This window comes from Oncorhynchus tshawytscha, linkage group LG27, assembly GCF_018296145.1.
Source record: "Oncorhynchus tshawytscha isolate Ot180627B linkage group LG27, Otsh_v2.0, whole genome shotgun sequence".
Lineage (NCBI taxonomy): Eukaryota > Metazoa > Chordata > Actinopteri > Salmoniformes > Salmonidae > Oncorhynchus > Oncorhynchus tshawytscha.
The window spans coordinates 6,859,601-6,887,583 of NC_056455.1; the positions used below are offsets into that span (position 1 = coordinate 6,859,601).

Sequence of the window (27,983 nt, forward strand, 5' to 3'; positions counted from 1 at the left end):
GCAAGCGAGAGCGATTGACTGAGAACGAATAAGGCCCTAAAGCACCATACTTAAAGAAGACAACACAGATACAAGTTAGAAACAGCTACTAAGAAAACACTGTACGCAATTGTCATCACCTGACAAGAAAATATAATTATCTTGAAAATAGAAAATACAACAACAAAAAATATCTCAGGATATGTTGACATAAATGGGATCTTTTTGTGTTTGTTCAGGTTTTCAATAGTCCTTTGCTTTTTTTCAGGCTGATTTGTTTCCAGTTTGGGAGGAAGTCATACTCATCTCTCTTCATCTCCAAAATAGTCTGAAACATAAACAAACAAACCTTACTTCAGATACTGTAGCATACTGGAGAAAAGCAAGCAACCACTGGTCTTAGGGATGAACGTTTTTGTGAAATATTTACACAGAAACCCTACATAAGTCACATTTTCTCTTAAACCAGCTGTTTTTAATCATCTCGAGACTACCACAGGAAGACATTTCAATTGGCCATATCAGACCACAGCCGCCATTAAGACGTTAGTGGTGCGCCCTAGTGGCTGTCAGGTGTAGCTGCACCCTGTTTTATATAACGTCATAATACTGTACATAACATTCAGCAGACAAATGTATCCAAAGTGTGCATACATGGTCCGTGCATACACTTTCATATGAGTGGCCCCAGTGAGAATCAAACCCATTATCCTGACGGGGTCATGCTCTACCAACTGAGCCACACAGAACTAGCGTGTTTGTGTGTCAACCTGGAAGTCGTGGTCGGAGAGGTATATCTCCAGGCGCTGGGGGTCCACTCCGTCTGGCAGAGGGGTCTGCAGCAGCTCCTCTAGGGGGTACTGGGTCTTACTGAGCTGGGCCAGGGCGTCCTGCACCAAGGTCAGCTTGACCCGCCCGGCCTCCCCCTGGACAACATCGTTCACAAGTCAGCATATCTAAATCCAAAACATACCTGGCTTTGAAAGACAAAGACTGTGGTGTTGCTATGACACAGCAGTCTTTACCCAACCAGATCATACTGAACTGGGTTTACTGCTGTTGTGAAGTTATTACCGATGATGCTACTGATGCGTACGGATGCTATTATTGATTAGTGATTGTGAGGAGGACGACGAATAGTCCTCTTTTCCTGTACCTGCGTGGTGGGTGTGGGTCTCTTCTCCCAGCGAGGGAAAATGTTGGTGAAGGTGAGGGGTTCTGCTCCGTCCTGGATGAGGTAGGCCTGAAGGGGGCGCCTTGGGTTCCTCTCTAAAACAACACACCGCAAACCATCAGAGAACCACAGAACAACTTAACCCCTAACTACAGCATATCCCCAACACACTCATGATAACGACCAACGACCATCTAAACACCTCAGATTATAAGATGGACCTCGAAGCTGGACCTCAAAGCCACTTCCTCTGCATTTTTACTTCCTCTACTTATTCCTCCCCTCTAATCAAGGACTGATTTGGACCTAGGACACCAGGTGGGTGCAATTTCCAGCAGTACTCTGGATGTATATGTATATATCCCTGATCTAAACCATCAACTATTTATTTTAGCTGCCTTGCTTTGTCTACTGGCTCTCACCTTTGCAGTACTGGAGCACTGTCTGCATGGCACATCTCCTCTCGTTAGCCCAGCGGTTACAGGCTGAGCCAGCGGTCTCACTGTCCTCAGGCTCACCTGCCTGCCACAGATACAGCTCCATACAGTTATCCAGCAGGAACAGGGCTGGAGAGGGATAAGAGAGAGAGAGTTAGAGAGAGCTGGTCCTGGGGCTGAGTTCACAAACCTGTTCTACTAACACACTGAAGCCTCAGTCAGGACCAGAACATCCGATCAATCAGAATAAAACTAATTACAACATAGTCAAAACAAAACTGCATTGCTTGTTGGGAGACACAAGCACAAAGCAAAATGCAGTGCTATCTGGCCCTAAATCGACACTACACCGTGGCTAACTATTTGACCATGGTTACTGATCAAAACCTTAGAAAAACCTTGGCAGAGTACAGGCTCAGTGAGTGAGAGTGAGGAAGAGAGAGAGAGAGAGAGGGGGAGGGAGAGAGAGAGTGATAGAGAGAGGGGAGAGGGAGCGAGAGAGAGCCAGAGAGAGAGAGTTAGAGAGTGAGAGAGAGGGGGAGGGGAGAGTGAGAGAGAGGGGGGAGAGGGAGCGTTAGAGAGAGACAGAGTGAGAGAGAGAGAGGGAGGGAGCCAGAGAGAGAGTGATAGAGAGAGCCAGAGATAGTGATAGAGAGAGGGGAGAGGGTGCGTGAGAGAGAGAGAGAGAGAGAGAGAGAGAGACATATTTCCCTCAGATTACACAGATCCACAAAGAATTCGAAAACAAATCCAATTTTGAAAAACTCCCATATCTACTGGGTGAAATTCCACAGTGTGCCATCACAGCAGCAAGATTTGTGACCTGGGCCTCCCGGGTGGCGCAGTGGTTAAGGGCGCTGAGGGAGGGAGGGAGTTAGAGAGAGAGAGTTAGAGAGTGATAGAGAGAGGGGAGAGGGAGCGTTAGAGAGAGCGGGAGAGAGGGAGGGAGAGAAAGAGAGAGAGTTAGAGAATGAGAGGAGAGGGAGCATTAGAGAGAGAGAGAGAGGGAGGGAAGGAGGGAGGGAGAGCCAGAGAGAGTGAGAGAGAGCGTTAGAGAGAGAGAGAGAGAGGGAGGGAGGGAGGGAGGGAGGGAGAGAGAGAGAGAGAGAAAGAGTTAGAGAGTAGTAGAGAGAGGGGAGAGGGAGCGTTAGAGACAGAGAGAGAGAGGGAGGGAGAGAGAGAAAAGAGTTGGAGGGAGGGAGGGAGTTAGAGAGTGAGAAGGGAGAGGGAGCGTTACAGAGAGACAGAGTGAGAGAGAGAGAGAGAGAGAGAGAGAGGGGGGGGGAAGGTGTGAGGGAGGGAGGGAGGGAGGGAGGGAGAGAGAGAGTTAGAAAGTGATAGAGAGAGGGGAGAGGGAGCATTAGAGAGAGAGTGAGAGAGAGAGAGTGAGAGAGAGAGAGGGGCAGAGAAACAGTGAGAAAGGGACAGAAAAGGAGGGATATTAGGTGAGTGTTTTGTACTTCAAGTCCCTGTGATAACAATGGACGTTTTGTTTATGAGTGCCCTGGTGCATACATGTGTGTTTGGGCATTGAGCAGACACTCACCTGGCTGTGGCATAAAGTACAGGCTCTCCTGGACAAAGGGCATCGCCATGACAACCCCTGGCAACCGGGCAGGGCTCTGCAGCTCTTCCCCCTGGAAAGTTCCGGAACGGGTACTCAGATGGAAGAGGCGTGGCGTGAAGTTATACTTCCCTGGATCTGAGCGATAACAACCCACAGCATCTCATCACATTAACCTCTCAAACTTTCAGCACTCAGAAGTTCCGCTGCTTTACACCTTCTTTATTAGTCATTTGTGTGTTCATTGTCCAAACAGAAATGACAAGAATATGTTATAATTCTGAAATTGCATCAAAGGGTTGTTTAACGCAACAGAATAAGGTGTTGTTAGAACTCTCATCTGTGTGTGTTCTACTGAGGATGGGCCTCTGGAAGATTTACGATGTCTTTGGGTGATACCGCATTCCAGATCATGAGTTAATGTTTCTGTTCTATAAGGTAGCAGGGAGAGATGACTCCAGGGCCAGACCCTGGTCTCTACACAATCAGATACTGTCTGCTGTGAATTCTAAGTATATTTCATACTAGTCTTAACATTGTGACCCATTCCATACATCTGTTGTTTGTCATGTAGACTGACGGGGGTGTATCTTGGCTATAACAATACCTTTGTACCTTTGTCTCGGGGCTCTCAACAAATCATCTGAGGGTGATTCGTCGACCAGTCATCATTAACGTAGAGCACTCAATCAATTCATTTTATATGTGTGTGTTGTATTGACCTGCTCTCTTACTAATAAGTGAATAAAGACTTAGTTTAAGTATAACTCTTACTTGTGTGATAAGTTTGTCTCTCCTCATTTGATAGCAAAGAAATGAACCACCACATCATTTAAAAAGAAGACATTTGGGCTGGGATATCTGTTCAGGTTATTCTGAACTTTCAGGTATTCCGTTAAATACAGTGCAGTGAAAAAGGTATTTGCCCCATTGGTAATTTTCTCTACTTTTGCATATTTTTGATATTGAATGTAATCAGATTTTCAACCAAAACCTAATATTAGATCAAGGGAACCTGAGTTTACAAATAACAAAAAAAATGGTATACTTATTGTATATATTTAATGAACGAAGTTATGCAACATCCAATTCTTTTCTGTGAATAAGTATTTGCCCCCTTACACTCAATAACTGGCTGTGCCACCTTTAGCTGCAATGACTTCAACCAAATGCTTCCTGTAGTTGTTGATTAGTATCTCACGTTGCTGTGGAGGAATTTTGGCCCACTCTTCCATGCAGAACTTCTGTAACTCAGCAACATTTGTGGATTTTCAAGCATGAACTGCTCGTTTCAAGTCCTGCCACAACATCTCAACTGGGTTTAGGTCTGGACTTTGACTAGGCCATTTCAAAACTTCAAATGTGTTGCTTTTTAGCCATTTTCAGGTAGACTTGATTGTGTGGATCATTGTCTTGCTGCATGACCCATCTGCACTTCAGCTACAGCTCACTGATGGATGGCCTGAGAATGACTGCATGGAACTCTATTCCACATCTGATGCACGCAGTAGAATAAGATTTGAAAAGCGAGTAAAAACACACCTTATGGAACAACGGGGACTGTGAAGAGACACACACATAAAGGTACAGACACATGCATACGCACACATTGTGACATTGTTGTATGGTGGTACTGAACATTTTGTGTTGTGGATATGTGGTGGTGTAGGGATGTTATATGATGTAGTGTTTTATCTTAAACTCACTCAGTACAAACATTGTTCACTGTTTTATCTTTTGTTTTATATGTCATGTGGGTGCTTTGGTGTGTTTGGTCTGCCTTGGCAGCAGCTAATGGAGTTCCCTAATAAAATACAAATGTCATCCAAAAAGTTGACTACATTTTGCCAAAAAGCACCTGGATGATCATCAAGAACTCTTGGAAGACTGTTCTATGGACAGATGACTCAAAAGTATAACTTTTTGGACGACATGGGCGCCATTATGCCTGGCGAAAACCAAACACTGCATTCCACAGTAGGAACCTCATACCAACGGTCAAGCATGGTGGCGGTAATGTGATGGTTTGGGGATGTTTTGCTGACTCAGGTCCTGGACGACTTGCCTTAATAGAAGGAACCATGAATTCTGCTCCATATCAGAGAATTCTACAGGAGCATCTCAGTCTCTGAGCTGAAGCTGAAGCGCAGTTGAGCTATGCAGCAAGGCAATGATCCAAAACACACAATCAAGTCTACATGAAAATGGCTAAAAAGCAACACGTTTAACATTTTGGAATGGCCTATAGTCCAGACCTAATCCCAATTGAGATGTTGTGGCAGGACTTGAAATGAGCAGTTCGTGCTTGAAAACCCACAAAGGTTGCTGAGTTACCACATAGAAGAGCGGGCCAAAGTTCCTCCACAGCGATGTGAGAGACTGTTCCACAACTACAGGAAGCGTTTGGTTGGAGTCATTGTAGCTAAATGTGGCAAAACCAGTTATTGAGTGTAAAGGGTCATTACTTTTTCACACAGGGGCATTGGGTGTTGCATAACTTTGTTCATGAAATAAATGAAATAAGTATGTCATTGTTCTGCTATTTGTTCACTCAGGTTCCCTTTATCTAATATTAGGTTTTGGTTGAAGATCTGATGACATTCAGTATAAAAAAATATGCAAAAGTAGAGACAATTAGAAAGGGGGAAATACTTTTTCACAGCACTGTCTGTCAAGGTGTGTTTTCTTCAGGTATGAACAGGAGCTGAGAGGTGTGTACCTTGTAGCATGCAGTCATAGGCCTTCCTGTCCTGCTGCCCAATAGCGTTCCCAAACTCCACAGGCTCCGCCCCTTCCTCCACTTCCTGCACACTCAAAGGGCTTTCACTGCTGAGGCCCAGTTCAGGAGGGCACCTAACACACAGACAGCAGAAAGCACACATACCCACGTGTTAATACTGTTTGCATTCCAACAAATGAATACACACAGAAGCACAGGAACACATCCATGAAGTGAGACTTACATCTGAGTGAGTCGCTCCACAGCCCTCTTGCCTGCCTCCCGGGAGCTGGCGTGGACCTTACAGCCATGCCACAGGTAGAGCGCCCCCTGTTGACTGTTGAGCAGTATGAGAGAACCTCGGGAACGCAGGCTGCCACAGCGACTGTCCACCTCCAACAGACTGGCTTCCTCAGGCAGCTCCCCACGCACACAGAACAGACGCCAGACTCCTACAGGACATAGTGAGATTGCAGTTAGGAACACAGGTCTACACAGAACACATAGACACACAACCCACCTAAATTAGAGGAGGTAAAGCCAAGGTAATATCCCACCTGTGTTGTTGGTGGTGTCCGCTCGGCAGCCTTTGTGGATGACCAGACCTCCCTGGAAAAGCTGAAGGAAACATGGAGGCTCCTGCCCCTGAGGCACCATCACCTTCAACAGGACAACAACAACAACACAGGTAGAAACATCAGTCAACGAGCCTACTGTACTCAACAACCAAAGGCATCCTTCTCAGCAATAACACTGGTTTAAACGCAGGCCTCTGAAATGTTAGGCAGGTTTAACGATAGACATCCTAAAATGCGCATGTCCTATATGTGATTCTATGGTTTTAACTGAGGCTATGGGTGGTTTAAGAGTTTAACTGGAAGAACCACCCACCTGTGTTCCCTCATGACTCCTGAGGGCAGACGCGCCTCGCCCATTGATACTGGAGTGCCGGCCCTGCCAGATGAAGACAGCAGAGCACTCCCTCCCAGGCTGCCCGCTTTGATCCGCTGGGCTGAGAGTATAGGTCCAGCGGACCAGGTATGTGTCTCCTTCATGCAGCTGCCCTGGGCTCTCCAGCTGGACCTCGCTGTCCTCAAACTCCTGAATGTGCCAGGTATCCACGGCAACAGTGCTGAGCTCCACCTGCCGCCCGTCCTCCAGGGGCACAATACCATGCCCCCTCTGAACATCCACCCCCCCCAGGACTGTAGGGACCGCCCCGCCCCCTGGCACCGCCACCCCCTGCCCTGCCACCAGCGCCTTGGCATCACACGCACACAGAGACACACACTCTATCTGCTGCTGGGGCTGGGGACTCTGCTGGGGCCACACTGGCATGGCAGTCTGCACAGAGAGACACAGTAGAGAGAGGAAGGGAGAGGAGAAATACGGTCAAAGAAGATCAGGCATCTTTCTCACAGTCACTCTGAATCTGTACAGGATGGGTCCTATTTGGCTTTGAGTCATGTGTTTCGCACATTGACTCGGGACCGGTAGCCCCTGTATATAGCCTCGTTATTAGTATTTTATTGTTACTTTTGTTTATTTAGTCAATATTTTCTTACCCTTTTTTTCTTACAAGGTCATGTTGGTTAAAGGGCTGATAAGTAAGCATTTCACAGTAAGGTCTACAGCTGTTGTATTCAGCGCATGTGACTAATACAATTTGATTTGAATTGATCTCTAACTAACCTGTACCACCTCCACCACCATTGCAGCGGTCTCCTCCTTATCTCCAGCCCAGTCCAGAAACTTCTCCTTGAAGACGGCTGTCTCCTTGTGCTCAGAGACACAGCCAAACAGAGCCCAGCCGGGCCGTCTTTCACCTTGCCTGTACACAAATCACACACATAATGTATCAATAAATACAACAGTATGTATTTAAATGAGGTATTTTACTATGTAAGCACATGTGTGGTGTGTACCTACGGCTGTATGCTGGGGTTGCAGTGTGTGGGGTCCAGTGGGTTGACCCTACAGTTGCTGTAGTCGTAGGGACCACCCCACACCTGCTGGGCCAGCTGTACAGCCACACTCCTGTCACCAGGGACAACATCCTTCCCATGCCACAGGTACACCTCGCTGCCAAAGTCAAACACCAGGGCCTGGTAGAGAGACATGGGAATAAACAGAGGCAGAGACAAAGAGAGACAGAGGCAGAGAGAGAGAACTATTCAGAGATCAGATACTATCTGTAGTGTTGAAAATCACACAAAAGTTGATAGATGGCATTCCAGTTTATAATCTTTGTATTGAGTTAAAAACCCATTGATTGATATGTAGCACCAAGGCAGCAATGGATGAGAAGCCACAGAAACACACAGGGGGATCCAAGGAGGGACTGACCTCAGTGGATCCCAGTAGGGAGACAGTGGGGATGGCTGCCCAGGCCTGCTCATGGGGTACTAGCCTGTTCTCCACCAGCCTGTACAAACAGTTAGACTCCACCACCCCACTCTCATACAGCTCATCCTCTTCTGGGGCTCCCGCTCCTACAGGGAACACACACATATACGATCACACATACAGTACACAAAGACAGACGCAAATGGTTACTTACTGGTTTCTTGCATACTTACTTTCTTGGTTTCTTACTTGCTGACTGATTGACTGACTTAGTTTACTGACTGACTGACTCAGTTTACTGACTGACTGACTGACTTAATTACTTAGTTTACTTACTGACTGACTGATTTAGTTTACTGACTTAATGAGTATCTTAGTTTACTGACTGACTTAGTTTACTAACTTACTGACTGACTGACTTAATTACTTAGTTTACTTACTGACTGATTTAGTTTACTTACTGACTGATTGAGTTTACTGACTTACTGACTGACTTAGTTTACATACTGACTGACTGACTTTATTAGTTAGTTTACTGACTGAATGACTGACTTTATTACTTAGTTTACTGACTGACTGAATGACTGACTAACTTAATTTACTGACTGAGTGACGTAGTTTACTGACTGACTGACTCAGTTTACTGACTTACTTGATTACTTCGTTTACTTACTGACTTACTGATTTAGTTTACTGACTTACTGAGTGTCTTAGTTTACTAACTTACTGACTGACTTAGTTTACTAACTTACTGACTTAGTTTACTGACTTACTGACTGACTTAGTTTACTTACTGACTGACTGACTTTATTAGTTAGTTTACTGACTGAATGACTGACTTTATTAGTTAGTTTACTTACTGACTGACTAACTTAATTTACTGACTGAGTGACTTAGTTTACTGACTGACTGACTCAGTTTACTGGCTTACTTGATTACTTCGTTTACTTACTGACTTACTGATTTAGTTTACTGACTTACTGAGTGTCTTAGTTTACTAACTTACTGACTGACTTAGTTTACTAACTTACTGATTTAGTTTACTGACTTACTGAGTGTCTTAGTTTACTAACTTACTTGGTTAACTTACTGACTGATTTAGTTTACTGACTTACTGTCTTAGTTTACTGACTGACTTAGTTTACTAACTGTCTTAGTTTACTGACTGACTTAGTTTACTTACTGACTGACTGACTTACTGACTGACTTAGTTTACTTACTTACTGACTTACTTACCTAAAAGGCTGTTCTGGTTGTTTTAATAGGATTTTCACATAGTTTGTACAGTTCTTATGGTTTTGTCTACTGAGTGACAGAGTGGTTGGTGACTAGTTCTAGTCCGACCTCCGTATTGTGTCTTTCCTCCCAGAAGGTTCCAGAAGTCAGAGGCCAGGCTGTTGTCAGTATTGACCCCCTCCTCTAGGTGGATGACCCCACAGGCCCGGCAGCCCAGATCCCCCTGGGTCTGGATCAACGATGCCAGCTCTGACGCCTGGACAGAGACAGCAGAAGACAGGGAAACATCCTCACCAGTTATAACTGACAACAATCAGTGGCTTCACATTGTGTTTAAATGTAAAATGTACTTCAATGGTATTATTCAAAAACCATATATGGTTTGAATTACAGACGAATAAGACGCCCAACGGGAATCCCTCATGAACAATACAAGCCAGGGATCTAGTTAGCCAAGGAATAGAGAGTAGACAGTCAGCATGTGATACAATGTGTGTGTCGCGTCGAAGTCGTACCTTGGCCTTCTCTGCTGTGTTGGCGAACTCTCCGCTCCAGAGGATGCAGTGAGTGGGTGTGACCAGCAGGAAGCAGTCTCCACTGTTCAGAGACCTGGCTGTGGGCTCCACTAGACGCACTTGCACATGATGCCAACCTGGCACCGTAGGAAACATACGTACATGTTGATTAGAGAGTTTGTATCCATACACATATCCACATATCCACACTCATAAACGTTATCATATGCACATGCACGCACACACACACACACAATCTGTACCGACCTTTGATGTGAATGAGCATGAGGTTGCTGATGGGCAGGTTGTTGTTGTTCGTCATTGACTCTGTGGAAGTGACATCACGCAGATCGACATGACTGAAGTCATCTGTACTGGCCAGACCTGCTAGAGTTGAGTCAGCCATGTTGGAATTGGGGTAGGACAGACATGGGACAGAGAGATCAGAGATGAGAAAGTCAGAAACAGTATATAAGCAGATTGAAAAAGAAAAGAGAGAGAGCGAGAGAGAGAGAGAATGAAATATAGAGATAGCGAGAGAGAGAGAGTGAAAAATATATAGAGAAAGAGAGATATCTCTCTGGTATATGTTAACGTCACTCACTCTTCTCCACTTGTGTCCTGTTAGTGTTCATGGTAGCCATGGTGACTCTCTCTCCCATGAAGTCCTGTCTGATGTCATCACGGGCCGCCAGAGCACGCAGAGGGTTCCGGGAGCCCTGGGTCCTACGGGACGGACGCACCGACCGCCTGTGCTGCGCTACTTCTGATGTCAGCCTGCACACACACACACGCACACACACACACACACACAAAGAGGCATTAAGACACAAACACCCACAATGAAGACAATCATACAACTAGATAGAATTGTACATGTAAACACAAACACACAACCCCCCACCACACACACACACAAACAAACTCACATGGGTGTGTTGGTCTGGCAGAGGGCACTGAGGTCCTGTTCCGGGTCAGTTCCATTGGCAGCACCAGCCCCAGCAGTGAGGGCAGAGGGTGAGGGGGGCAACACCTCCCTGTAGAAACCACCACACGTCTCCCGGTCATCAGGGGTCATGACCTCCTTCACCCTCCCTGAGGTCACCTCCAGGGGCGTGTCCTGGGGAGTGGCTGGGGGAGGAGAGGGGTACAACATGAGAGTTACAGGTTTTCCACTTCATTAGGATGCTCAAAGCATCACTGAGAAAAACACAGGAAGTTAGACAATAAATAGACACTAGCGGATAGACTTCAACTCTTAATCTGAGGTTTGGACAAATCATCGTACTATTCAGCCTGTCCACAATGGAATCCAGTTTGTCCAGCTTTGTATCCTCTTCCACCTCCATCCCAGGGTGACTGGAGATCTCTGTTGAGAGGAGAACCAGAGGTCAGGGAGGAGGATCTACAATCACAAACCAGACACAAACATCTTTTCTCTTTTGTGGATGGGTTATTTTTACCTTCACATGGGCATGCTGTTGCTGTGGCTCCTGTGGAGGGTCTCTTAGTGTGAGATGGATGGGTCTCGTGTATGTCCGATACAGGGGACACCAAACCTGCAATGGGACAATCCCACACAGGTCTGAGTGAGGGAAAGAAAGAGAGAACGAGAGAGAGAGAGAGAGAGAGAGAGAGAGAGAGAGGAAAAAAAAAGGAGAAAGAGGGAAACCTCACCTTTCTTCGCCATGCGTCCGGCCACAGTGTACTGGGCTGAGCCGTTGGCGGCCCCTGTCCCTCTGGCCTTCCACTGCTCCTCACTCTCCTGTAGGGTTCTCATTCGCTCAGCCACCGACGCCTGAGGCAGCTCCTCCTCTTCTACTGGTCTAGCGTGCTGCATGGGCAGAGACAGGGATCAGCGACCGTACAGTGACACCTACCAGTATGTGTGTGTGTGTGTGTGGCTTTGCGCGTGTGCGTGTGCGTGTGCGTGTGTGTGTGTGTGTGTGTGTGTGGGTCACCTTCTGTCTCCATTGGGGCTGAGAAAGGGTCTGGGTAGGAGAGGAGACCTCCTGGGCCTCATAGGAAGAGCTGGTCTGAGGAGGGAGAGAAAAAAACGGATATGTGAAGGGGAACTACGTCAACATGTTTCACTGCAGTATCAACACAACGCAAATCACAGCACTCCAGCAAGTACATTTAAATGGAATATTGAGGGCCAATGGCGTGCAATGGACACACTTCACACTCACGCACCTGAACGTGTGCTTGCACACACACTCACCTGATTGTAACACATGACATATTGAGGTGTACTGTTCGAATAGACAGAGGAAAAGACAGGATCCTGGGGGGAGGGGAGGAGGGGGGGAAGGATAAAGGAATAAGCCCAGGATTGGGTAGAACAGAATAGAATAGATTTGATATGACTTGGACGAGCAACATAGTCAACAAACCAGGGTAATAAGTTCGGTTGAAATAACCAAACACAGAGGTTTGTAGGCAAGAGGGTGCACTATGTAGGGAATAGGGTGCCACAGAGCCAGCACTCCGCTTACCCAGCACTGAGGGTTGACAGCTGGTGCATCATGGGAGATCTCACTGTCTTCCTAAAGGGGGCAGCATTGGAACAGAGAGGGGGTGTGGTCGGGAAAGCCAAGAAAGAAAATATGGTGAGAGGAGCGGGCATAGCATAAAAAAAGAGATGGCACATAGGAGAAAGAGTGGGTGAAGAGCAATGAGAAACATCCACAAAAGGTATGAAGGTCTCTCTCTCACACACACAACACAGAGAAGTGTCAACACTGTCCAGCTAAGGGGGCCGAATGGGGTCAAGAGGGTGTTCATGGAAGCCTCTCTATCTGTTAAGTCTAACTGTTAACATGTCATTCAGAGCCATTCAGCCCATTCCTGGGCATTAGCACCAGCAGAAGCTGCACCCATATCTAAGTAACGCAAGGTAGCTCTCAGGGATCGAATGCATAGTCAGGTATAGGGCTGGTGTAGGGCAGCTATGACATTCAAACACATACCATAGTAAAATATGGGGCTGGTGTAGAGCTGCTATGATGTTACGATGCTCCTTTGGTTTCAGTGGACTGGCAAAACTACGACAAACTCTCGTGTTAAGCACTCGTCTTCCTGAACCAGCCCACACAACAGGTCCGTTCAACCTTCAAGAACAGATAGGACAGCTAACTAATTCCTCCTACCTGGCCACGCACGACGGCACCTTTTGAACCTTTTCACCTTTTTCTAAATAAATATACTATTTATACCTTTTCTCTGGGCTGGGCTGGTGTGGAGTGTTACAGTGGGGCCAAGCCATAGTATCACAGACCCTGGGGACTAGGGATTGTCTGGGAGCCTCCTGTGGTGGATCTATCTATCTATCTGACTGAGAAGGATGTGTCCACAGCTGTCCACTGCTCTGCTTTTCCAGGCTGAGACTGGATTTGCCCCATTGGGATTCTGAGCCTAAATATTCAAGATGCTAAACACAAGTGCAGACCCAAATCAACTATAAACAGCCAACCAACTGGCTCCGAAACACATGAGCTCAGTCCGTGTGAGATTTCCAATGCAAATCAGTGATGTCAGCATCTATCCACTGTCCACCATTCCCAGTAGCTGCCTGCTCTGACTGAGGTCTGAGGTCCAGTAAGATGGCCGCTGGTCTTACCTTCCTCTGGCCCGCCAAGGTCACCTGGACGTGTTGTCTAGGAGGGGTGTCTCTCCTCACCCTGCTCCCCCTCTCCTCCTCCCTGGAAGTATCTGACAACCTGCACAGAGACAGAGGGGAGGTCTAAGAAAAAGCAATGCAAATCTCTCTCTTGTGCTCATGCTCACTGGCTCGCGTACGCGCACACCTGAAAACACAAGGACAAACCTTCCATGACATTCAGCAATAGAGATCCCTCCTGCAGCACACACATTTCAATACACGCTCAGGGTTACAACATTCCTGCAGCGTTCACGCACAGACACGTCATTTAAAAGGCCTGTATGTTGGCTCTTGTGTTAATCGTGTACCTGTCTCTCCCAGTGGTGTTCCCAGGGGGGTGCATCTGCCTCTCCTCCTGGGGGTGACCCTGCTCTGAGGAGGGCCTGGCTGGGCTACACATGGCCACCGTCTCCCTCCTGTTCCTGTTCCTCTGTCTCCAGGGGGCCGAGGAGGCTGGTCTCTCTCTACGAGGCACTGTTACCTTATCATGTCTCTCTGCCCTCCTCTCCTCCACCCCATTCCCCCTCTCCCCTCCTCCACTCTGGTCCTGCTGTCTGCCCTCCCTCATAGTGTCTCTGTCTCGGTCCCATTCTGGTCCTCCAGAGGGGCTCTTCCTCAGGATGCCTCTGATCTCTCCTGGCTCAGAGTCCCTGCGCTGCTGCTGGCCCTGCTGGGACAGGTCAGGTCCTGTGTTAGGCTCCACGTCGGCCCCGGGTCGAGGCTGGGCCTGGCGCACCTCACTGGGCCTCAGGTTGACGGACTGCTCCTGCTGCCGGTCGGCGAGGGTGGGGGACAGGCGCAGCGGGGGCAGCTGGATGGGGCCTTTCTGGAGCTGAGGGAGGACAAAGCGAGGAGAATACTGTCAGAGACATGGAGATGATAGATTCTACTCATCACAATAGTGTAAATTGGTATGAAAGCTAAGAGGTTACTACATATTTCTGAGTCATCATTTTGGACCTGTCTAATTTTAGTGTGATTGAATTGGGCGCTAGTGTAGTGTTATCCTCTGGACAGTGTTATGGTCGAAATTGGTTTGATACTGATCAAATAAAACTATTGATCAATCCAGTGCTCAGAACAGTTAGAGGCTCCGTGTGACATTCAATTTGGGGTACATACACCTACTCATGCTCACGTCAACATCCAGTACACACACACACACACACACACACACACACACACACACACAGAATCACAATCCGCATTTCTCAGTTAAAGAAAGACACACACAATTGCTAATGTCATCTCTAATATTCCCTCTTCCATTCTTCTGAGGATGTCTTTCTTGGTCCCACACCCACTCACCAGGCTGACCTCCTCCACAGTGATGGGCTGTGTGCGGTAGCGTGCCCCCTTCTGCCTGTGTCTCTCTGGGGGGGCATGGGGAGTGGCATCCCCCTGGTTCCCTGGCACGGACAGCTTGTTGAACAGAGCCAGCTTCTCGCTCATAGTCAGCTTACTGTTCTCATCGTCCTCCACCGCCTCCGCCTCGGCCTGCACAGCCTGGGCCTCGCCTGACTCTGCTGGCTGGGGGGTGCTGCTGGGGTAGATAGGTAGGAGAAGAAGGATGGTGAATGGAAGCCATGGAAGAATAGTTCAAATAGAGAAACAGCCCTGTTAATTAAAATGCAGACTGACAGGAACTGTGGAACACAATGTGAGATATTTGCACCATTAAACCTGTTAAATGTAATGGCAAAATATAGACTTCTGCCTGAATAGACATACCCAAAATTGTATTTTATCATGAGAAGGTCATAAACAATACCTAGTAATGTTTAGACTGCGAGAAAGATTCAAATCTCACCTTACTGGTAAAAATAGGTATAGATTCCTGAGGAGCAGTCACTTTTGAGGACACAAACCCAAGTACACAGTAAAAAACATGAAATATTTTATATGATGTATTTTCTATTTGACAAATCTGTATGAATAGGGCTTGGAAATATTATATGCTTTCTAAATATAGTACAATCAAATTGCAAAATGACTAACTATAAGATTTCACCTTCCTTGTATCTGTAAAACACATATTTGCATGTTTGGCATATTTTCTTAAGGTTTCTCTTGATTAAATAATCTGCCTCCACCCTTCTGGACATCACACAGGGTTCTAGCTTTGCTTCCTGAACTCGTTATGAAATCGCCTTTCATCTCATATTAATATTGTCCATCTATGACAAACAGAAAGTGTTTTTTGTTTAAAATCTATGAATTATTTTCAATTACTTTGATAAAAATTGGCTATAAATCGATATCTGAATGTGCTAGAGCGACGAACCCACGCTCTCCTGCTGCGCTAGGATCTAAAGGATTGCAGGCATATGCTTTGTCAGTGGCTGTGATGTGTTCAGCCAGGAGTTGATGGACAGTCGTAAGAGCGAATTAAATGGTAGGCGGGACATCCCAGCTTCAAGTGATGTCACAGCCTGAGTCACAGAAGAGGAAGAGGACTAGGGCTACTGCTGAATGCAAGCCATTTCGATCTACGGTGTCCACACATCGATTTATAAGCAAAAATGTTGGTCAGAACCAGTACCAAAAGCACGCTAGTCCCCTATTTAGGGGAGTTTACATCTAAGAGGTATCATACCAAAAGGTCTTACTATAATGCATTATCTAGAATGCTATACATAAACTGTATCACATCTTTAATCAGTTATGATCTCATAACCTGCCTTCCGTGCGGATTCCACAACCCACTGGGGCAAGGAATTTTAATGTCTGAGAAGCCAATGTGTTTTGCATACGGTCTGCCAACACCTCACTGCCAACCGATACAATATATCCTTGTCCATTAACCACCGAGGTGTGACCCTTGACCCTGCTCACCTGGTGGCCACCACCACCTCCTCACAGGTAATTGGCTGAGTGAGTGAGCGGTGCTCGTTGCCGCGGCGTCCTCTGCGTTCATACGTGGCGCTGCCAGAGCGAGGCTTCAGAAAGGAGGAGGCCTCAGGGGCTGCTGTCTTCTCTAGCTCCTGCCACATAGAGAAATAGGGAGAAGAGAAAAAGAAAGTGAGAGAAATAGTCATTCATAACATTTATGTTGATAATTGATACGTAATATCTGACCATGACATGTTGCACAATAATGCCTTTGCCACAGGTGTATAATCAACACCTAGATCAAACAGAGCACATAATGGTTGAAATAACTGAGAAATTACAAAAAATGTCCTCTCCTTTTTTCCATCTCTTTCATTGAAAGTCTCTCCCTTTCCTGGCATGTGAATGGAGGTGCAGTACTGTAGGCGGCGGTCGGATAGCTGGTGAATAAACCAGGGATCTGTAAGGTGCTGTGGGTGGCCTATGTAAGAAGGTAGAGGAGAGGGATAGAATGCCAGGCCTGCAGGTCACAGTGTAACCAGAGCTCCCTCAGTAGTGTACCGTTACCTCCCTGGCTCTCCCCTCAGTCCCCTCCCTCCTGGCCCCCCCTCCATCAGCCAGCCTGACAGGAGCTAGCTACAGGCTAATTACAACCACCTGTTAATGCCTGTTCATGGCTTGATAGTCCCTGGCTACTTTTCACCTAGGTTTCGACAGATGCTACATGACTAAAACCCATCAGGAAGTGAAATATAATAAAACATTGACCAATGGGAGGAAACTAAGAACAGAAGGTTCCATCTGCATGCACTCTGTGGTCTGGCTTCCTGATATATTAGTACAGTACTATTATACAAGGCCCTGTCTGGATCCGAGAGCAGCACCTGTTTGGCCATTCATACTCCTCGACATTAGCTCGGTGTGTTCAGCTCTGCATGCTCAGCTCAGCCTGCTGGCTCGTCATGCATTGCTCTGTGACTGGTGAGCAGCCGCCAGGACTGGTACATGAGATCTCTCTCTCGCTCTCTCTCTGTCTTTCTCTCAACATGAGCTCTGTTGTGTCTGTTGAAGCCCTGTGTAGCCCCCCTGGTCTCCATGGTGATGACCTTTTGTGATCAGGCATGGAGATGGACAACATGGTACAAGGGAACAGGAGGGGGGGGTCCTGGGAGAGGGTCCTGTTTCACAGCAAAGGCTGAGCTAGATGGGCGTGCTTACTTTAAACAAAGACATCTTGTCCGCCACACTCATCTTGGCTCTGTCGTCTGTCTTCACATCAGCTGTGGGGGGGGGTACATGACATTAAATGTATCCATCCAGTCAGGCAAACAGAGGTAAAATACAGTAAGAGTTAAGTACATGCGCACTCAAAGACACACCATGTTAAAATGTTAAGTCCCTGTCAGCCTGTCTGTGTCATCAGCAGGGATATCATTTTGCCATCACTGAGCCTGCCAAACACATTAACCCCCTGAATAAAAAAGAGTCAACCAAAAAAATTGAACAGCACCCAACACACCTTATGATCATATAGCAAACTCACAGTCCCTGTCATACAGCAAAAATAGTTCTCCTGCATCATAGTAGCAGTCAGGCCTGTCAGTCAAGCCGTCGGACCACTGCGACACAATGCGATAGACTGATCCCCCTTCGTGTGAGGCCATCGCCCTGCACCTGGCCCGTACTACACTGTCACATGGCACCACCACCACTCTCTCTCAGCTGGCACCGCTAGCTGCCTACTTCTCCTCTCACCTGGCTTGAACTTAACGACCACACAGCTCATCCTTTTGACCAGGCAGTTGGACGGCAAACGCTGATCGAGTGAGTGTCAACTGTCTCTGTTGTGTCTAACACTGCTCTCAATGGCCATTTAATCATTGTATTTTAGGTGGACAGCCAAATGAATGCATGAGAGAGAACTTATTGGACAGCTACTGTGTACAAGTGAGGACTATTTTTTTTATAGTGGCTGGGTGGTGCTCAGGCATTCATTTATGGCTCATAAATCCATCCCCACCGAGGAACTTCAACATTCTACCGTCACCCTGTTCCCTTCTGGGTCTGGTGGAGTGTTTAAAAATAAAATCCCTTGATTTATTTGATATTCTGTTTATTATAGACGTTCTATAAAGGCAGCTCTGGAGCTGGGGTTGAGTGTAAGTAGAGGTCAGAGTATATATTCATCAGGTTTACTGTTATGAACGTACTGTTATACAGTAACTGTTAGTTGATATAGGTTTGTGTGGTTATATTATCGGTTGTTTTTGAGTGAAAATAGAAAAACAAAAACAGTTATCCCTTCTGACCCCGTGTTGTCCACCCCTGTCTGTCTGTCTGTCTGTCTGTCTGTCTGTCTGTCTGTCTGTCTGTCTGTCTGTCTGTCTGTCTGTCTGTCTGTCTGTCTGTCTGTCTGTCTGTCTGTCTGTCTGTCTGTCTGTCTGTCTGTCTGTCTGTCTGTCTGTCTGTCTGTCTGTCTGTCTGTCTGTCTGTCTGTCTGTCTGTCTGTCTGTCTCTCTCTCTCTCTCAGCTACAGTGTGATGAGAAATGTCTATTACAGTAGCCTGCTGAGCCTTTTATCACACGCTACTTGTAGAGACAAGTGCTGATCAGAGCGCTTTGCCACCTATCTCCCATGTCGGCATTTCTGTGATCGAGAGAGAGAGTGGAGAATAGAAAGAGAGGGGGGAGAGAGAGAGAGAGCACCTGCTCTTCTTTGTCACTGTGTTAAACATTACCTCTGGCAAGCCACAAAGCACTATGCCTCTCTCTCTCTCTCTCTCTCTCTCTCTCTCTCTCTCCTCTCCTCTCCTCTCCTCTCCTCTCCTCCCCCTCCTCTTTACCTTTTGCGTTCGCCTCTTCCTCTAGCAGCCTGTGGGGCACACAGAGAGGGAGGGACAGAGAGACAGAGAGAGAGAGAGACAGAGAGACAGAGAGAATCAACACGTGGTCATTGGCTGAAACATGCACACAAGACAAAAGATGAGGAGTTTGACCATGCTCATTCCTGCCTGGTGTAATTCTCTCTTTTCACTCTCTCTCTGATGTCTGTGCAGGTTACTGGATCTCACACACAGACCCAGGCTCCTGGGTCATATCTGCTCAACAAAGCAACACAGTTCATGTCAAGGTTGCTATCAAGCGCCATGAACGGATGCAAACATACACGCAAATCATGCCGCTTGCCAGTGTACAAAGGCCAAACTAGTTCAATACATAACAACAAGGACCACCAAAAGAGATGCTCCTCTAGGAGGGGACAGTAAATATCTGGAAAGCATTTACATGCATACAAACCGTTATCACACGCTATCAAAACAATCAGAAAAGAAGAAACAAAACACAGCAACGGCACAAAACACTGCAAACCTCTCCACCTGAAGAGTAACCAAACTAGGGCAGAGTCTTCCAGATGAGCCCCAGGCTTGACCTGCATGCTGTGATATGACCTGGTTGATATGGCTGGCCGCAGCACACAGTCCCTACCCGCCGCTCTCCTGCACCTCGCAGGCTGTGATCGGCTGTGTCCTGAAGCGCTCGTTGGTTTTGCGGCCCCCGCCTGACACCCCAGGGAGGTAGCGACGGGTGCGCTGCCGTCCCCACTCCGAGCCCGGCTTTACAGCCAGGTCAAGGGAAGAGGCCGCGCGGCCACTGTCGGGACTACTATCCCCAACCACGGTGGAACAGGGTGAGCATCGGGAGAGAAGGGGAGAGAGAGATAGTGAGAAACTGGAAGCAGTGGGACTGACGCCCACACATATTCAGAATAACAACACACACACAGGCCGTAACATGCAGGAGACCCTACACTTTCTCAGGCTGTGTTCCAGTCCCGGTCTGCTGCAGCAGGGCACTCCTCAACTGGCCCACCGACACCCGCGTTTGCAGCTGGGCCGCGTCGGGTCCAGGGGGGCCTGGGGGAGCTAGGGGCTCCCCCCCACTCAACATGCCGGCAGAGCCAGAAGAACACTGCCTGGGGGCAGCGGAGGAGGGAGGTGGGAGAGAGGTGGCATAAGGAAAGTGGCAAACTACCACAACGACGCCAATTCCTAAAGAGCACTCCTGACAAAGTATTGTACCTCTTACAGGAAAGAGAGTCCAGGCCAGCAGGATATAATACAATCATGGAGGAATCAATGTGATCTCTGTTGTACTAGTACTGCATGACGCTGGGAGTCGGGTTTAGCTCGCTCCGTTTGAATTAGCAACAAAGGCCATAAAGCACAGGTGAACTCTGACCACTGTTTTACAAGGCTGAAAGGTCACAGGAAAGAATTTTCACTGGAGAAGGAGCTTGGTGACTGGTGGGGGGTTGTTTCATCAATCTGTTGTTGGGGAACAGGGAAAATGCCAGTCTGTTGGGGCTGTTACTCTATGTGTACATGGCCTGATACTGTATAAGACAGCAATTCACTGATGTCCAGCAGACATTACCTGCATACTTTCAGCATAACTAGGTTCAGTGGTCTGAGTCAGCATGTGGGGTGACATCACAGTCAGTGTATGCAATCTGTCTGCCGCATCACTCTTTTGTCTTCTTGCTTGGGGTCGAGAAGGATCTCCACTACTGATTGGCTAATGGCTACACATGGAAGGGACTCACCTTCGGAGGTATGTTGGGTCTGCAGCAGTGTCTGCCTCAAAGCCGTTGGAGACTCTCCTCGGTTCTGACTCCAGAGGGGTGTTGCTCTCCCTCCTGCCCCCCTCCGGCCCCCCCGCTCTGCCGTTCACCCCCCCAGAGAGGATCCTGTCTGAGTTCATGAGAGTCCCATCCCTCCTCACCCACTTGGATGGGAGCTCCTCCATGTTGCCGTAGCGTTCTTGTAGCTCCCGCCTCCTCTCGGCCTTGTAGCGGGCGATCCGCTCCGATCTGGGCTCCAAGGCGGGGTTCTCTATAGTGTCCATGCTGCCTGTTCCTCTCCCTGTCTGTTCCTCTCCCTGTCTGTTCCTCTCCCTGTCTGTCTCAGTAGGTCTCCTTTAACAATGACCTGGGCATTGATGACTCAAACCTCGAGAGATTCCCCCCTATGTCACTTCTCAGCTATCAGACACCAAAGGATAAATGGTCAAAAGGTCCAAAGTTGGCAGGCAGAACCAATCAGCACCTCCGTTGTTGGCATTGGGAATGTCTTCTTCCAATCAGCAGGGTGTCAGACAGACAAATTATTCCTTTGAGCTCATTGCTCTGCTGAGACAGAGGGAGCAATAGAAACGTCAGATAACTGCGATATCTCACTTTCTCAATCAGTTAGCCACACATTCATTCACAACCAGTTGAATAATTCATTCATTGTTTGTTTCACATCCGTATGTTCTTGGTTAAGTCAATCACTACGACATAAACATACCACCAGCCTACAAGTGCACTATTACATCAAATGACATGACGCTATGACGGAACAAAAACCTAAAGAATTTACAGTGGCCCGATTTGACACACATCTTTCTGACACCCACATGGCACTGAACCAAAACAAACCATACCTAGTTGAAATGTCCCTTATAAAATCAGCGTCTTGCTTCATCTCATTTTAAAGCAGCCATCTGTAGGCAACCGGCTACATTACGATTGCCCCCTCTTTTTTTCTCTTTCTTTCCCATGTCGCCCATCTCTCTCTCTTCGCTCTTTCTCCCTCCTCTTTCCTGCTGAAGCCCTGTAAGATAACCTGCTCTGAAAAGCAGGAATCTCCCCTTGCACTGAAACCCTATACCACTGCCAGCCAGCCAGCCAGTCAGCCAGTCAGCCAGCCAGTCAGCTCCACTTCAGTCTCTACAGTACATGGCTGACTGTCTGCAGGTTTCCCAGTAGAATTCCACTGGTTTTCATTAAGGTTGGACAAGATCAGTGGCTCTTGCTGTCAACGTTAGTTAGTTAGTGCCTTCCTATGTCAGCGAGCTGAACATGTGGAGACGCTGTCCGGCAAGTGATAAATTCACTAACAAAACAAAAGATTACATTTATAAAGTAAATCACATTTTAAATAGGCCTACCCAGAGTTGGTATAGTTCGCTGGCTTTTCAAACCCAGTCATAGTTTACGTAGGCTACCGCATTCATTCTGATCCTCTACCAATAACATGGTACTAAACATGTCATTGGGAATGTATGTCCCTAGTAATGTCCCTGAGCAGGACTGTCCATACTCACTCATCTGACAGTCTCGAATGTCTCTCTCAACAAGCACACACATGCAAAACCTACACCCTGGCTACTAGCTTACCTGGCTGTTTGAACACAAACAAGGATCTGAACCACTAATCAAATACAAATAATGACATCACCACATTTGTATTCTTAATCAGTAGGGACTTGAGCCATTTGATAGGCCGCCAAAAATGTGGCGTGTGAGTGGTGTTCTGAAATGGCTAAATGTTAGCGTCGGCATTCCTGTCCCTTCCCCACCACAGCTGAAACACAATGGGGCCTATGGAACAATGAGCAGAGAGAGCTATGGGACTCATAGGACTTAGCACAGCAGAGCTACTGCAGGCTTAAGGGCACTGTACTCTGTGGTGGTCTGTAAGAGTCATGGTGTCACCATAAATGGATAAACACAGACATCGATTACACTGTAGACACACCGCTTACTCTGGGTGTATTGGGAATGGTGTGAGACAAGAGTGTCTTCCAGATTGCAAGCTTATATACGGAAGACATGATTTGACCTTTAAATAGATTTTGCATTCCCTCCTCACTCTTTGACTGCAGCTTTCAGACAGCGTGAGCAAGCGACTAACATAGAGCCAGGTGAATCTGCAAATCTGACGTTGCCGCAGACGACAGCAAAGGGCCAGGCACAGAAAGCTGAGCTGTCAGACGCAGTGATCCCCATGGGACATCAAGATTCAGAAGGGCAGCTGTGTTAGTGTGCTCACGTGTGTATGTTTGTGTATGTGAGGTCAAGTTCAACACATCCACAAAATTGACTACCACAAGAATAGAGACAGCTTGGTTAGTATAGCCCTACCGTCTCAAGAGTAAGAGAAGGCAAGATGAGAAACGTCCCAATACCGTGTAATTGAGTGTAAGACAATGAAGACGGAGACAGAGAGTGTCCATCTTTTGGGCAGACCGGTGCAGAGGTCATGTGACAGGCTAGGCAAGGCTGGGTTGGGCAAGAGAGGTTGGTTGCCATTGGAGCTCGGCATGGATCATCAGCCCCTAATCCAGTAACACTAGCTGACAAGCTTGGTCTAAAGCACCCGGATGAACAGACTTGTTAGTACTCGCTAGGAATACACAGAGAAATGAGACTGTATACACTATTTGCCAAGATAAAGTTGAATCAACATGCACATAGAAGTTCATAGAGAGGTTTTAATGAGGCAAAACGGAAGGTGGGTATCGTATCTCCCCGCATGTCATTGTAAACAGAGCTGAGGTGAGGTAGTCACGGACACTATGTTTTATGTCCCTCTTTCACCCTGGTCCCACGCTGACCCTGAGGACACACGGGGCATTGAGGAACTGCTATGAACAGCATTAATGTACACTATATATACAAAGGTATGTGGACACCCATTCAAATGAGTGGATTCGGCTATTTCAGCCACACACGTTGCTGACAGGTGTATAAAATCGAGCGCACTGCCATGCAATCTCCATAGACAAACACTGGCAGTAGAATGGCCTTACTGAAGAGCTCAGTGACGTTCAACGTCATAGGATTCCACCTTTCCAAGTCACTTCATCAAATTTCTGCCCTGCTAGAGCTATTGTGAAGTGGAAACGTCGAGGAGCAACAACGGCTCAGCCGCGAAGTGGTAGGCCACACAAGCTCACAGAACGGGACCACCGAGTGCTGAAACGTGTAGTGCGTAATAATTGTCTGTCCTCAGTTGCAACACTCACTACCAACTTCCAAACTTCCTTTGGAAGCAAGTCAGCACAAAAACTGTTCATCGGGAACTTCATGAAATGGGTTTCCATGGCCGAGCAACCGCACAAAAGCGTAAGATCACCATGTGCAAAGCCACCATTGGACTCTGGAGCAGTGGAAACACGTTCTCTGGAGTGATGAATTAAGCTTCACCATCTGGCAGTCTGATGGACGAATCTGGGTTTGGCGGATGCCAGCATAACAATGTCCACGTGCACAAAGCGAGGTCCATACAGAGATGGTCTGTCGAGATCGGTGTGGAATAAATTGACTGCCCTGCACAGAGCCCTGACCTCAACCCCATCGAAAAACCTTTAGGACGAATTGGAACGCCGACTGCGAGCCAGGCCTAATCGCCCAACATCAGTGCCCGACTTCACTAATGCTCTTGTGGCTGAATGGAAGCAAGTCCCCACAGAAATCTTCCAACATTAAGCGGTTAAGGCTTCCCTGAAGAGTGGAGGCTGTATTAGCAGCAAAGGGGAACCAACCCCATATTAATGGCCATGATTTTGGAATGAGATGTTCGATGAGCAGGTGTCCACATACTTTTGGTCATGTAGTGCAGGACAGTGGCGGCTCCTGAAGGGAGGAGGGCTCATAATAATGGCTGGAACGGAGCAAATGGAAAGGCATCAAACACCTAGAAACCATTCCACCTGTACAGCTCCAGTCATTACAACAAGCCCGTCCTCCCCAATTAAGTTGCCACCAACCTTCTGTGATGTAGGAGGAATTACCTCTCTGATTCAGAAGGTGAACATTTATACATACAAGCCAAAATCGGCAGCCGAAGTCTACGCCCCCTGCTTCGGTGATTGGTCAATAGTAAGGATTCGTCAATTAAGTGTTTGTCATTCAATGAGAGTCTAATCGTTTTCATGCACATTTTTTTAAACTCGAGAAATACTGCACCAAACATCTTAGTTAGATGTAAAAAGATCTCCTCGGCAGAAAATGTAAAAATGAATGACAGATTTCTTGAGTTATTTTAGATTAATTCTGACTATTTTGAGGAAGTGTACGCTGGCTTCGGCATCTCAAGATGGACAACCAGTACGTACTATTGCCACTTTTTTCCTCGCTTTTCAAGCGAAGGTCTATTGAGAGAGAATGCGAGCGGTCTGCTAGGCGCTAGCCGAACCGAAGCATGCGGAAGGCTTACCTGTTACCTCTCTGTTACCTCCTGTTACCTCTCTGTACCCATGTTCTGGATAATCACTGGACACAATGGACATGTGATGCAGGTGAATTAGGGATAGATTTAACCAGAGCCTTCTATTTAAAATAAAATGCTCTGGGTTTAAATAGCTCAGAATGCTGCTATCACTGGGGCCATGGCAGAGTTTTGCCTATACAAATACACTCTAATTGAGTTTAGAAATGATAACAACGGCAGCTTCTAGGACTTGTGTACACTATGGAACATAATGCCTCTAGAGCAGCTGTAGCTCTCCTCCTCCACCCCTCATACTGTAACCCACACCTCCGCCTCTGGAATGATGTGACACATTAACAGCTGTTTACCAATGCCGGATGGAATCCAAAAGATCTAGCCTAAATCACATGAATTACATGGGAGTATGAATGATGACATGACATCACTGTCCCTTTCTGTACATATAGTTCAGTCCTAGTTGATATGCCAGCCCACTCTAACTTCCACCCTCGACATCAGCCACAATGCATTCAGTACCACTTCAAGAAAGCGCAATGGCAACAAACATCATCACCGCCCAATATTTATCCAAAAATAAGATCTCACAGTATAGTATGAAAGAACTCGGATGAACAAAAAAAATGATGACAAAACAAGACATGAGCCATGGGACGAATGAGAGCAATTTTCCTATTCAAACAAGTCTCAAGTCAAATGTTTGGTAAGATAAAGACATGAGGCCGACCCAAGTCGCTCTGCAGTTTGATATTACAGATCTATTAACAGAGTATAAATCACTAGTTGATACCACATGTCAATTAATTTAAAAAACTGGGGGAAGACCTTGCATTCGGGACACAATTCCTTGTCAGTAACTGACGCGTAATGGACACAATTCGAGGGTCTATTTTCCTTGCCACTCGTGCGCACTGGAGAGGCTTTTCTAACTAACTGTGTAGCTATACGATTAATAGATCAAATTGGACTTTAAATTCAAATTAATTAAATTAACCATGTCCTCAACTGTGTCTGTTTATTTGAGTCGAATCAATCTAGTTGTGCCGAAAGCGCACTAAAACTCACGGTGTCATTTGCAATGAGCGAAAAGCTAAACAAAGCCCATTGTAAAATGGGCTTTCAACATGTTTTGTTTTAGAAGGCTACATAAAGGAATTTTACTAGGGTACTTACATGTACTCGAATCGTAGGGGACCGGCTTTGGTCACTAACAGCAGGGACTGTGCATTTGTGCGCCGCTGCAACAGAGAGCGTGGAAGCCCATTTACGGCGAGCGCAGCCTGTCCCTGTTACAAATATAACCCCCTCCCTTCGCCCAGGCGCTACTGCATGCCACATGCAGGGGCCAAGGCTGAGCGGGCTATAGACAGCAATTGACAGAACCAGTCAAATGTCAGCACACTGTCAATAGCGCAGATAAAGTTAGCAGCAATGTCTTCTCTATTTCTTAAGCTATGATTGGATTTGTTTTATTTCTTTGCTACAACATATGCTACATACATCTACAATGTCAAGTCTGGCCATTTCATGGATCAAGATACGCTTGAATAAAGATAACTTGAACCCTAAAGACACGTGTATTTATCAAAATAGGACCCAGGAATAAAATTCAACTGTTTGAAAGTTATCACTAAATACCGTAAGGCAAACAAATTGGAGAAGTACCCTACCACCTCTCAGTATAGAACACTGACTCGAGTGCCCAAACAGGCACTTTGCCATTTCACTTAAAGGTAGTCACCGAAATGACTTTGCACAAACAGCAACGCAAACACTGCAATGAGTGAGATGCAAGATAAGCCTGATGCAAAACTTTGCTCTCAAATAGTATCTGCGCTTGCGCACAGGTTCGCATCACACTCTTACGTGGTAGCCACGGGACCAAAACAGTGGAGAAGTATAAGCATTGCGCTCCAATGCTCTTAGTTCTTGCGTAAATTAACCCACTACGCTGTTTACTTTGTGCATCTACGTGATATCGCTGACTCTGCCTTTAAATTAACTGGGTACAAGGACCAGAATACATTGAAAGGGGGATCAGAACAGAGAGCTAGGACAGAGGCCTTTGCACAAATTAGGCAACAAGTGAAGGATGCAGCACTGGCAGTCCCACGCCAGAGGAAGTCTGAAGTTTGATTCATACTCTAGCTTGGGCCACTTCAGGTCTTGAACAGTAAGAATATATCTGACCTTATAAACATGATTGCACTTGACCCTGTGTGGCCATCGTGGAGGTGGGATAAACCTATAGCCATGTCTCTTATACAAAATAGTACAACAGACATTTGGAAACATGACGTAAGATGAGGGTCGAATATCAAACCAGATCCAATAACAGTTAACAGGTGCTGCTCAATAGAATGAATGAAATGAAAACAGTAACATTGTCTAAAGTACTCACACTGAAATGAATTTACATTTGCTCAATTAAAACAAGATCGCAGAATGTTCTCCGCCCTGA

At 46.8% G+C, this 27,983-nt stretch overlaps 1 protein-coding gene across 11 annotated transcripts; it reads right to left on the reverse strand.

Moving 5' to 3' along the window:
* Window positions 1-115: 115 nt before the first annotated feature.
* Window positions 116-27,701, reverse strand: LOC112258592 (supervillin). Of its 11 annotated transcripts, none has more exons than XM_024433058.2 (33): window positions 26,696-27,701; window positions 21,070-21,654; window positions 20,275-20,439; window positions 19,953-20,129; window positions 19,310-19,338; window positions 17,685-17,746; window positions 16,470-16,618; window positions 14,943-15,174; window positions 13,943-14,466; window positions 13,593-13,692; window positions 12,469-12,519; window positions 12,195-12,257; window positions 11,932-12,006; window positions 11,648-11,804; window positions 11,434-11,529; window positions 11,259-11,339; window positions 10,900-11,101; window positions 10,575-10,747; window positions 10,238-10,357; window positions 9,971-10,107; window positions 9,564-9,711; window positions 8,220-8,365; window positions 7,803-7,978; window positions 7,566-7,704; window positions 6,765-7,217; window positions 6,431-6,533; window positions 6,118-6,325; window positions 5,874-6,007; window positions 3,137-3,292; window positions 1,576-1,719; window positions 1,136-1,248; window positions 750-905; window positions 116-307 (listed from the first exon to the last, which is right to left on the reverse strand). In XM_024433058.2, the coding sequence occupies exons 2-33, from the start codon at window positions 21,369-21,371 to the stop codon at window positions 215-217; spliced, it is 5,064 nt and encodes a 1,687-aa protein (XP_024288826.1). In that variant the 5' UTR covers window positions 21,372-21,654; window positions 26,696-27,701; the 3' UTR covers window positions 116-214. The 11 variants fall into 11 exon arrangements, with proteins under 11 accessions (XP_024288826.1, XP_024288825.1, XP_024288823.1 ...); XM_024433057.2 differs by having other exon boundaries at window positions 10,238-10,354; window positions 14,943-15,177; window positions 26,696-27,700; XM_024433055.2 differs by having other exon boundaries at window positions 14,943-15,177; window positions 21,070-21,651; window positions 26,696-27,699.
* Between the last annotated feature and the right edge of the window lie 282 nt (window positions 27,702-27,983).